Raw genomic sequence first — 12,500 nt, 5'->3', positions numbered from 1 at the left:
ATTCATTTCTTCCCATATTCACGATTGAACTTATTCATTTTGTAACGTATTCATAATTGAACTTATTCATTTCTTCCCATATTCACGATTTGAACTTATTCATTTTGTAACGTATTCATAATTGAACTTATTCATTTCTTCACATATTCATAATTGACCTTTTCATTTCTTCACAAAATCATTTCTTCTCATATTCATACGTGATCATACGAAACTCGTCCCTCTAAATCACGTGTCCTAATTGGTTGCTCTGTAAGTGTGGTAGTTATCGTAATGATTGTCATGGTAGTTATGGTCATAATTACGATAACAATAACAAAAGTAGTAATACAAGTGATTAAAAAAACCTACTTTATTGTGATGATGATAAATAATGATCCAAAATTGAGACTGAAGTAAATAGGTCCAATTTCCATGTCCCCGGTTCGAACCCCAAACCCCACCCCAACCCTAACAATACCCCCCCCCCCCTCCCCCTTCGGCCTTCAAACGGTCCGGGCTCGCGTGAATGGAGATGAGAATTTCGCCCATGTGGATTCGAGGGGAAGAGGGAAGTTTGGATGAGGGGAGGAGTGTGTAGTGTAGTGTGTGTGTTTACCAATCGTTCCTATACATAGTGTGTTGTGATGTCCTTCTTGCTCTCACTGCGTTGCTCGGCTGGCCATGGCCAGGTGGTGAATATGTGTTTTTTTCTCTTTTTTTTGCTCCGGGTTCGAGACGCTGCTAAGCGACACGAGCCGTCTGGCTCTCTCTCTCTCTCTCTCTCTCTCTCTCTCTCTCTCTCTCTCTCTCTCTCTCTCTCCTTTGTTTCATCCACCCCAATCCCCACCACTCACGAATCCTTGATCCATAAATTTGTTCAGCTCTTGATTGGCTGATTCTCACGTCTCCGACACTGATTCTCACACCCCCAACACTGATTCACACGTCTCCAACACTGATTCTCGCACCTCCAACACTGATTCTCACTTCAACACTGATTCTCACTTCTCCAACACTGATTCTCACATCACCACAGATTCTCACTTCTCCAACACTGATTCTCACACCTCGAACACTGATTCTCACATCTCTCCAACAATGATTCTCACATCTCCACCACAGATTCTCACTTCTCCAACACTGATTCTCACACCTCCAACACTGATTCTCACATCTCTCCAACACTGATTCTCACACCTCCAACACTGATTCTCACATCTCTCCAACAATGATTCTCACATCTCCACCACTGATTCTCACACATCCCCATCACTGATTTAAACATGTAGCAAAAGTGTATATATATATATATATATATATATATATATATATATATATATATATATATATATATATATATATATATATATGAATGGATTCATCATGAACTGCCAACAGGAAACAGTAGCAGCAAACGGTGGGAGTTAACAGGGATTGAGGCCTGCAGGCTTGGGCTCGCCTGTTCCCCTGGACTTTAAAAAGAAAAACAAGTTAAAGTTTGGAATAATTGTGTTGGCGCTACGTGAGTTGTGTGTGTTCTGCAGAGCAGTTATAATTGGCTTATTCTGGTGACTATATATATATATATATATATATATATATATATATATATATATATATATATATATATATATATATATATATATAATGTGTGTGTCTGTTTGTGTGTGCATGTCTGTATGTGTGTGTGTGTGTGTGTGTGTGTGTGTGCATGTCTGTATGTTTGTGTGTGTGTGTGTGTGTGTATGTGTGTGTGTGTGTGGGAGGGGGCGGTAAACAAGCCCGCAAACACAGGCAAACAGGTGTACGCACCAGTACGAACCCAAACACCAGACGACCATCATCTCGTGCAAACAGTCACTCACATGGCTCTCTCTCTCTCTCTCTCTCTCTCTCTCTCTCTCTCTCTCTCTCTCTCTCTCTCTCTCTCTCCAGTAGCCTTGGGGTGGGGGGGACTCCAGAGAGCCTAAGATAAACAGTGATATATATCAGCATTAATAATGTATTTCACTCGAGAGAGAGAGAGAGAGAGAGAGAGAGAGAGAGAGAGAGAGAGAGAGAGAGAGAGGGGGGACCAACGCCAGCCAGCCCAGCCCCCTGAGGGGCACCTGGTGATTAGAATGTGATGGTGTGTTTTGTGAAGGAGGCCATGGTTGGCTCTACGGCAACGGTGTTTGACTCCAAGTGGAAGGATCTCTCTCTCTCTCCAGATAGGAGGACTGAGCTTTAGAATAGATAGGACTAAACAGTAATACTGAACTCTTTTAAGTAGTAGGATTGAATTCCACTTTGGAGGATTGAACTCCATGTAGGAGGATTGAATTCCACTTTGGAGGATTGAACTCCATGTAGGAGGATTGAATTCCATGTAGGAGGATTGAACTCCATGTAGGAGGATTGAACTCCACATAGGAGGATTGAGCTACCCATAGGAGGATTGAACTCCATATTGGAGGATTGGACTCCACATAGGAGGTTTGAACTAGACATAGGACTGAACTCCATGTAGGGGGGGATTGAACTAGACATAGGACTAAACTCCATATAGGGGGGATTAAACTCCACATAGAAGGGATGACCTCCACATAGGATTGAAGTACACATAGGACAACTCCATATAGGGGGATTGAACTCCACATAAGAGGATTGAACTCTAAATATCAGGATTAAACTCCACATAAGAGGATTGAACTCCAAATATCAGGATTAAACTCCACATAAGAGGATTGAACACCAAATATCGGGATTAAAACTCCACATAAGAGGATTGAACACCAAATATCGGGATTAAAACTCCACGTGGGAGGACTGAACTCCACAACGGACGCGTTATTGACGCTCCAGACGGGACCATTATCTTCCTCCGTGGCCATCTTTTTTGTCTGCTCTCTCTCTCTCTCTCTCTCTCTCTCTCTCTCTCTCTCTCTCTCTCTCTCTCTCTCTCTCTCTCTCCTTTATCTTACCTCCCATCTTCCAGGTTCCTCATACGTCTCATGCGGCCCCTTATACGTCTCATGCGGCCCCTCATACGTCTCATGCGGCCCTTCATACGTCTCATGCGGCCCCTCATACGTCTCATGCGGCCCCTCATACGTCTCATGCGGCCCCTCATACGTCTCATGTGGTTCCTCATTCGTTCGTCTGTTATTAATCTGTTCCTGAAAAGATGATTTCTCATCTTTTATCTCTATATTCCCCCCTCTTGCGTGTCTTGTCATCTTTACTCTCTTTTATCTTACTTATCTTCAGTCCTTTGTTCTCTCATTCCATCTTCGTAATCTCTCTCTCTCTCTCTCTCTCTCTCTCTCTCTCTCTCTCTCTCTCTCTCTCTCTCTCTCTCTCTCTCTCGCTCAACCACGCCACTTGTGCGCAAAGAAAATCGCCAAGGGAAACAGAGAAGCAATTTGCCAGTTGATTTAATTACCCAGAACATACAGTACAATTTGCCGCCCCCCCGGGTGTGTGTGTGTGTGTGTGTGTGTGTGTGTGTGTGTGTGTGTGTGTGTGTGTGTGTGATTTAAGGTAATTGTTGTTTACTGAGTGTAATTATCCGGAGTGATACTAACGAGGGAGACGGAACGGACTCATCATCTGCACAAGGGGGGCTCTGTCTCTCTCTCTCTCTCTCTCTCTCTCTCTCTCTCTCTCTCTCTCTCTCTCTCTCTCTCTCTCTCTCTCTCCATCTTCCCATCTCGCTCCCAAGATGGAGCCAGGTATGACCAGTGGATGGGCCACGGTCCCATCTCTTCCCTCTTTAGAAAGAAAAAAGAAATGGGGGTGAAGGGGAGGATGGGTGGGTAGGGACGAGGACATTTCATTTTTCTCCCCATACTGGAGGATTGTGGGGAGGAGGAGGTGGTGTGTGGGGTGTGGGCGGGGGGAGAGATGGTATGAAAAGATGATATACACCTGGCTAGGGTGTGTATGTATGTATGTATGTATGTTGTATGTATGCATGTATGTTGTATGTATGCATGTATGTATGTATGTATGTATGTATATGTATGTTGTATGTATATATGTATGTATATTGTATGTATGCATATATGTATGTTGCATGTATGCATGTATGTATGTTGCATGTATGCATGTATGTATGTTGTATGTATGCATATATGTATGTATGTATATGTATGTTGTATGTATATATGTATGTATGTTGTATGTATGCATGTATGTATCTTGTATGTATGTATGCATGTATGTATGTTATATGTATGTTTGTATGTATGACAGGTGTAAGAGACTGTTATACGTATATACAGGTCTCCCAAGGCAACATTCTTGTATATATGGAGGTTATTTGTTGCCCTCAGGTCGATATATGTATGTATATATATATATATATATATATATATATATATATATATATATATATATATATATATATATATATATATGTTGGAAAGGATCACAATTTTGCGCGTGATCAAGATATTCCTATGAGTCTCCCCTGATGATGTGACTATTACACGAAAGTGCTCTTGGGAACTTTTCATGTTTCATTTTCCCCGTGGACTCATAGGAATATATATATATATATATATATATATATATATATATATATATATATATATATATATATATATAGTTCGTTGATACCTGGTTCAGATGGAGCAGGTAATCAGCAGTTCAGTCGTGAGAGACGCTAAATATAGCCAGATATATCTCGTCAGTAGGGTCGGGTCGTTTGTGAGCCGCACGGTGCGGTAGTTAAAGGCATTGCATGACCCGAGGTCACTGGCCCCCCTTCTCTCTGACCTGCTCCACCAGGTATGGCCTGGGGGGGGGGGGATACAACAGTGTCGAGGGAAATTATGAGGAAATTTCTGTCGGGTTTGGTTGACTCGTGAGGTGGAGCAGTTGAGGTGGGGTAGGGTAGGATGGGGTTGAGGGGGATATTTTACGATGGTTTTCGATGGTCTCAGGTCAAAGGTCCAGGTCCCAGTGAAAGGATATGTACCGTGTGGTCTGCAGTTTAGGTCTCTGTCTATTAACTCCACCTCCAAATGTTTTTGAAGTGTGGTTCGTTAATGCCTGCCTCCCAAACTTCCACCACCGCCATGTACACAATAATGGCCTCTTTACTTCTTTTCCCTCTTTCTCCATTTTTTAAGATAGCTCTCTATGTCTATGTAGAGAGTTTCTTTCTCTCTCTCTCTCTCTCTCTTTTGAGATATCTTTATATACGTAGTGTACGTAGTGGGTCTATGAGGTTCCTCGTTCTTGATGTAGATTGACAGATGAATCCGCTCGAAGTGGAAAACGCCCCATCGAGAAATGAAGTATTTGTTGCAGTGGTTTGCGTGGTAACCTCTCGCTAGGGGACTTAATAATCAAGTTAATAGACCTACACACACACACACACACACACACACACACACACACACACACGTACATATATATGTCTTCTGGGAACACATACACGCACACACACACACACGTACATATGGTATGTCTTCTGGGAACACACACATTCACATTTACGTATATGTTCGCACACACATGACCAGTACTGAGAAATTTACGTATGGTTGATTTGATCATATAGCCCCAGGACCTCCCCTGCGCTCTCTTCCTTTTTATGGGGCTTCCCCGACGCTGCGCTCCATTCCGAAGCAGGGAAAGGTTGGTCTCCTTTGTGAGCGAGAAGTTCCATGACGATATTGTTACTCCTTTGTTGACAACGAACGTTACCAAATGTGACGTTGTCACGCGCTGTTTACCAACGTGTGGGCAGAGTCCTGTAACACCAGTTACACACACACACACACACACACACACACACACATGAATGTGTATATACGATTATGACGTCATGAGTCTCATGTTCTTTCACGGTTGTGTCCTTTCCAGGTGCGGGGTTAGGGCGTGTCTAATGGTACCCGGTCTGAGGCGCCTCCAGACAGCTCCTGCAGCAGGAAGAGCCAAGACACCACGAGCAGGACGCCCTTGAGCCCGCCCTCCCCCCCCCTCCAGCAGGCACCAGCAACCGCGCCCCAGCCATGACCAAGTACTTCGACTTCGTGTGGAGGAAAGAGGTGGATTCTCGCCTCCAGGAAGGTGCGGTGTTCGATCGCTGGACGGAGGTGAGTGGTGTTGGAAACCCCAGTGTTTCAAGGCCCAGGGGTGGTATTCCTTGAGAGAGAGAGGGAGGTGAGTGGTGGAACTCAATGTTTCAAGGCCCAGGGGTGGTATTCCTTGAGAGAGAGAGGGAGGTGAGTGGTGGAACGCCAATGTTTCAAGGCCCAGGTGTGGTATTCCTTGAGAGAGAGAGAGGGAGGTGAGTGGTGGAACCCCAATGTTTCAAGGCCCAGAGGTGGTATTCCTTGAGAGAGAGAGGGAGAGAGAGGTCGAGGTCGAGGGGGAGGAGAAGTAATGTGATAATTTTTTCGGTTCTCAGACTTCAAGATGCAAGTTACGGGTTTTGGGGGAGGAAGATTTAGGGTTGTACATCAGTCATGAGGGAGGGTCATATATCTCAGCCATGAGGGAGATGAGGGAGGGTCATATATCTCAGCCATGAGGGAGATGAGGGAGGGTCATATATCTCAGCCATGAGGGAGATGAGGGAGGGTCATATATCCCAGCCGTGAGGGAGATGAGGGAGGGTCATATATCCCAGCCGTGAGGGAGATGAGGGAGGGTCATATATCCCAGCCGTGAGGGAGATGAGGGAGGGTCATATATCTCAGCCGTGAGGGAGATGAGGGAGGGTCATATATCCCAGCCGTGAGGGAGATGAGGGAGGGTCATATATCCCAGCCGTGAGGGAGATGAGGGAGGGTCATATATCCCAGCCGTGAGGGAGATGAGGGAGGGTCATATATCCCAGCCGTGAGGGAGATGAGGGAGGGTACTTAGACATGCGTTGTAATGATGGTCATGTCGTCCAGTGACTGTTTGGCTGGAAGGATGATTTCATCTGCCGTTAGACAACAGTTTTGGGGAGGTAGCGTCTGCGTCTTGTTGTAGAGGGAGGGAGGTCATGGTGGTAGGGAGGGAGGTCATGGTGGTAGGGAGGGAGGTCATGGTGGTAGGGAGGGAGGTCATGGTGGTAGGGAGGGAGGTCGTGATGGTAGGGAGGGAGGTCGTGGTGGTAGGGAGAGAGGTCATGGTGGTAAGGGAGAGAGGTCATGGTGGTAAGGGAGAGAGGTCATGGTGGTAAGGGAGAGAGGTCATGGTGGTAGGGAGGGAGGTCATGGTGGTGGTAAGGGAGGGAGGTCGTGGTGGTGGAGAGGGGGGTCTTCTCTGAGGTGGAGGAAGAATGGTCTTCATGGCGTCTACGTTGCAGGCGGAGAAAGAACCACGATTTCGGAACGCGTTTGCAATTGCTTTCGTCGTAATGGTCGTTTTCTGTGGGTGGATGTGTTCCTCCTATACCATCTGTCATACAGAGGTGCCAGCTGGAAGACAGGTAGCACAGGTCATCGTGACCTGTGTTGCATGGGAAACAGGTAGTACAGGTCATAACGACCTGTGTTGCATGGGAAACAGGTAGCGCAGGTAGGTCCCTGACCTGTGGTAAGGAAGGCGAGTGTGTTGCCAAGTCGTGTGACCCCGTGACCTGGGTTGATAGACGAAGGAGCAGGGTTGCTGGAATGCTTTCTTGTGGGATACTGACGTGTTCCCTAAACTACTGACGTGTTCCCTAAACTGCTGACGTGTTCTCCTGAGTTTTTGCTGCTGACGTGTTCCCTAAACTGCTGACGTGTTCTGAGTTTTTGCTGCTGACGTGTTCCCTAAACTACTGACGTGTTCTCTTCAGTTTTTGCTGCTGACGTGTTCCCTAAACTACTGACGTGTTCTCTTCAGTTTTTGCTGCTGACGTGTTCCCTAAACTGCTGACGTGTTCTCTTCAGTTTTTGCTGCTGACGTGTTCCCTGAACTGCTGACGTGTTCTCTTGAGTTGTTTTTGGGTGTGTGTGTGTGTGTGTTCCAGGAGTTCTGAAATGGTTCCAGGTCATTGGAGAGTTCTTTTTGTTCTGGAGTGTTAAGATGTTCCAGGAATTGCTGGAATGTTCTGTGAACTTTACGAAGTGTTGTTCTCTGGACTGCTAAGGTGTTCCAAGAATTACAACACTGTTCTGTGTGTTGAGGAAGCTCTCTCTTCAATGATGGGGTGTTGCACGAATGTTTGGAATGTTCTGTTAGGTAGTGGCATGTTATGGAGTGTTGTGCGCACTGCTAAGGTGTTCCAGGAACTGCTAGAATGTTGCATGAGAGACAGTTATGTTCTCTTGAGTTGCTGGTGTGTTCCAGGAGCTGCTACAATGTTCCATGAGGGACTGTTATGTTCTCTTGAGTTGCTGGGGTGTTCCAGGAGCTGTTACAATGTTCCATGAGGGACTGTTATGTTCTCTTGAGTTGCTGGGGTGTTCCAGGAATTGATGGAACGTTTCATGAGGGACTGTTATGTTCTCTTGAGTTGCTGGGGTGTTCCAGGAATTGATGGAACGTTTCATGAGGGACTGTTATGTTCTCTTGAGTTGCTGGGGTGTTCCAGGAGCTGCTACAATGTTCCATGAGGGACTGTTATGTTCTCTTGAGTTGCTGGGGTGTTCCAGGAGCTGTTACAATGTTCCATGAGGGACTGTTATGTTCTCTTGAGTTGCTGGGGTGTTCCAGGAGCTGTTACAATGTTCCATGAGGGACTGTTATGTTCTCTTTGAGTTGCTGGTGTGTTCCAGGAATTGATGGAACGTTTCATGAGGGACTGTTATGTTCTCTTGAGTTGCCGGTGTGTTCCAGGAATTGATGGAACGTTTCATGAGGGAATGGCGTGTTCTCCTGAGCTGCTGCTGCTGCCGTGTTCCAGAAGTGGCTGGAATGTTCTGGAATTTCGCAAGGTTTTTTTTTTTTTTTTTAGTTATGGTATATATATATTTTTTTGTCTCGTCTGGTATTTCTGTATTCTTTTTTTCTTTTTATCTTTTGTGACGATTTTTTGGAACTTGGGTTTTGTTACGAGGAAGACTTTGCAGTTTGGGTTCTTTATTCTAACTTCTCAGATAAAAAGGAAAGAGATAAGTGAATAAGAAGGAGGTGAAGAGAGAGAGAGAGAGAGAGAGAGAGAGAGAGAGAGAAAAAAAAAAAGAGATTGGAAAGAAAAGAGCGTGGAGCAAGGAGTGAGATAAGTAAAATGGAGAGATTACAAGACAATGGCATGGAGAGATAATAGCATTTAAGAGAGACTTAGAGAAAGTTAGGCGGTGTGTCTGGAGACTTAAGAGAAAGAGAGAGAGAGAGAGAGAGAGAGAGAGAGAGAGAGAGAGAGAGAGAGAGAGAGAGAGGGTGTGTTGATGACGCTGGGTTAAGTAATAGTTGTGGTGAAGTTGGTGGTGATAGTGATGATATAAAAATGGTGGTGGTAGTGAAGATGTTGGTAGTGATGATGATGATGGTGGTAGCAAGGCAATAAAAACATTATGGGCTGTGCACGGGACCGCCCAGGGTCGAGCGCATAGGTTCGAATCCTGGCTGCGGAAGTCGGTCCATAGACAACCCCGCTGTTCATCCACTCCAAGGGGATGGTCGATAAAATGGATACCTGCCACAGGCTGGGATATATATATATATATATATATATATATATATATATATATATATATATATATATATATATATATATATTATATATTTCTCTTTCAAACTATTCGCCATTTCCCGCTTTAGCAAGGTAGCGTTAAGAACAGAGGACTGGGCCTCTGAGGGAATATCCTCACCTGGCCCCCTTCTCTGTTCCTTCTTTTGGAAAATTAAAAAAAAAAAACAAGAGGGGAGGATTTCCAGCCCCCCCGCTCCATTCCCCTTTTAGTCGCCTTCTAAGGTTCAGGAGAAGAGATGTTCAAACGTGTTCTTTTGTAGGAGACCAAGATATGAGTGATACAGACACGGTAAATAATGGTCAAAAATTATTATCTGAAGAAAGGGAATGGTAATGAGGGGTGGTCGAAATGGGACGGAAAAGAAAAAAAGAAATGTCGTCTCTGAAAGAAAATGATAATGAGGGTGATGGAAAGAGGAGAGAGAGAGAGAGAGAGAGAGAGAGAGAGAGAGAGAGAGAGAGAGAGAGAGAGAGAGAGAGAGGCGGGTTTATCACACTCAAAATAGAGGTTTCAGCAAGAAATTTTAGATGTTTTTTCTCTCTCTGTGATGAATGGGGGTTTTAGAGTGTTGGAGTGTGGGAGGAACAGCTGTGGTTGGAGATTCGTTTGTTGGGAGGGGAAACCCTCAAAAGGCGTTTTTGTTTCAACTGCTTCCTGTCTGTAGTCACATTAATGTGATCGTGTATTATCACCGGTGGTTATTGACTTCTGTGCACCAACTTAATAGAATTATTTCAATTAGAAATGGACAGGTTTTTGTGTGTGTGAGAGAGAGAGAGAGAGAGAGAGAGAGAGAGAGAGAGAGAGAGAGAGAGAGAGAGAGAGAGTCAGTCAACAATTCGTCTCCAATCTCTGTTTTGTTCCAATAATGAACCTGACCATAGATCAAAGGCCGACTGGAGCAGTCTTTAGTAGACCTTATATTTATATATATTCATGATTATGTGATTATTTATAATAATTAACTTTATAATTATTAACTTTATGAATATTTCTTGGCACAAAATAGGCGTAAAATAAGGATGTGGGATTCTCGGTTGATTTAGGCATATGCCGTTGTGGTGGTGATAATGGCGGCGGTTCCCATCAGCCGCCTCCCTCCCTCTTCTTCATGCGTTGAGGCGTGGGTGTGGCCGGCCGTCGTCTCGTCGTTAATTTAAGTCTTGTGGTGTTCCGTGCACCACTTTTTGAATTATCGCCGGTGCCCCACACCATCGCTTCAGCGTGATCGATGCCGGGAGTTTACAGCGCGATGCAAAACTGGCGCGCGGGCAAGGGATCGTGGTGAAATGGAGCCATGTAGAATGTTCTATTTGCCTTCGCTTTTCAGGGAGGTGAATGCATGAGTTTTGGAAAGAGGGGCAAGTATGAAGTCTGTCGTGGATGAGAGAGCTTGGGAAGTGAGTCAGTTGTTGTTCGCTGATGATACAGCGCTGGTGGCTTATTCATGTGAGAAACTGCAGAAGCTGGTGACTGAGTTTGGTAAAGTGTGTGAAAGAAGAAAGTTAAGAGTAAATGTGAATAAGAGCAAGGTTATTAGGTACAGTAGGGTTGAGGGTCAAGTCAATTGGGAGGTGAGTTTGAATGGAGAAAAACTGGAGGAAGTAAAGTGTTTTAGATATCTGGGAGTGGATCTGGCAGCGGATGGAACCATGGAAGCGGAAGTGGATCATAGGGTGGGGGAGGGGGCGAAAATTCTGGGAGCCTTGAAGAATGTGTGGAAGTCGAGAACATTATCTCGGAAAGCAAAAATGGGTATGTTTGAAGGAATAGTGGTTCCAACAATGTTGTATGGTTGCGAGGCGTGGGCTATGGATAGAGTTGTGCGCAGGAGGATGGATGTTCTGGAAATGAGATGTTTAAGGACAATGTGTGGTGTGAGGTGGTTTGATCGAGTAAGTAACGTAAGGGTAAGAGAGATGTGTGGAAATAAAAAGAGCGTGGTTGAGAGAGCAGAGGAGGGTGTTTTGAAATGGTTTGGGCACATGGAGAGAATGAGTGAGGAAAGATTGACCAAGAGGATATATGTGTCGGAGGTGGAGGGAACGAGGAGAAGAGGGAGACCAAATTGGAGGTGGAAAGATGGAGTGAAAAAGATTTTTTGTGATCGGGGCCTGAACATGCAGGAGGGTGAAAGGAGGGCAAGGAATAGAGTGAATTGGAGCGATGTGGTATACCGGGGTTGACGTGCTGTCAGTGGATTGAATCAAGGCATGTGAAGCGTCTGGGGTAAACCATGGAAAGCTGTGTAGGTATGTATATTTGCGTGTGTGGACGTATGTATATACATGTGTATGGGGGTGGGTTGGGCCATTTCTTTCGTCTGTTTCCTTGCGCTACCTCGCAAACGCGGGAGACAGCGAAAAAAAAAAAAATATATATATATATTCGTTTCAGTATATGTTGTATTCCATTTAAGTGTATTAAGGAAAGGTAATTACAGGTGTCAGTTGGCTGTAACGTTTTTTGTTATACAGTTATGGGCGGGAGAGACTGGGTTAAAAGTAATAAAGTTTGGAGACTCTCGAAATTTTTCGGATAAAATAAAATAAGGTCATTTCCGTGAAAAAGAAGAAAGTTTTTTTTTAGGTGAAAAGTTTCGTAATAAAGATTTGATAAGGATTATATATATATATATATATATATATATATATATATATATATATATATATATATATATATATATATATATATATATATAATGTGTGTGTGTGTGTGTGTGTGTCTGTGTGTATGTCATGATGGGAGGTCTCTCTCTCTCTCTCTCTCTCTCTCTCTCTCTCTCTCTCTCTCTCTCTCTCTCTCTCTCTCTCTCTCTCTCCAGCCCGTCTCATTTCGATAAGTGTACTTCCGTTCCCTTAACCCCCACCTCCCCTTCCCTCCACCATGCCTTTCTCACACCCCCCACTT

General features: G+C 44.6%; 1 protein-coding gene across 3 annotated transcripts in view; it reads left to right on the top strand.

Annotated features, from left to right (window-relative positions):
* norpA (no receptor potential A) overlaps nucleotides 1-12,500 on the top strand; it is a 248,454-nt gene that overhangs the window by 160,128 nt on the left and 75,826 nt on the right. For all 3 annotated transcript variants that reach the window (XM_071689120.1, XM_071689119.1, XM_071689118.1), the window contains exon 2: nucleotides 5,839-6,071. In XM_071689120.1, the coding sequence (XP_071545221.1) occupies nucleotides 5,988-6,071 (84 nt within the window). In that variant the 5' untranslated portion in view covers nucleotides 5,839-5,987. The remainder of the gene's footprint in view (nucleotides 1-5,838; nucleotides 6,072-12,500) is intronic.

Source organism: Panulirus ornatus, chromosome 46, assembly GCF_036320965.1.
Source record: "Panulirus ornatus isolate Po-2019 chromosome 46, ASM3632096v1, whole genome shotgun sequence".
In the NCBI taxonomy this organism is placed as follows: domain Eukaryota; kingdom Metazoa; phylum Arthropoda; class Malacostraca; order Decapoda; family Palinuridae; genus Panulirus; species Panulirus ornatus.
Note: the sequence above shows the minus strand (reverse complement) of the source record. Positions and strands in the feature narration are given on the sequence as shown.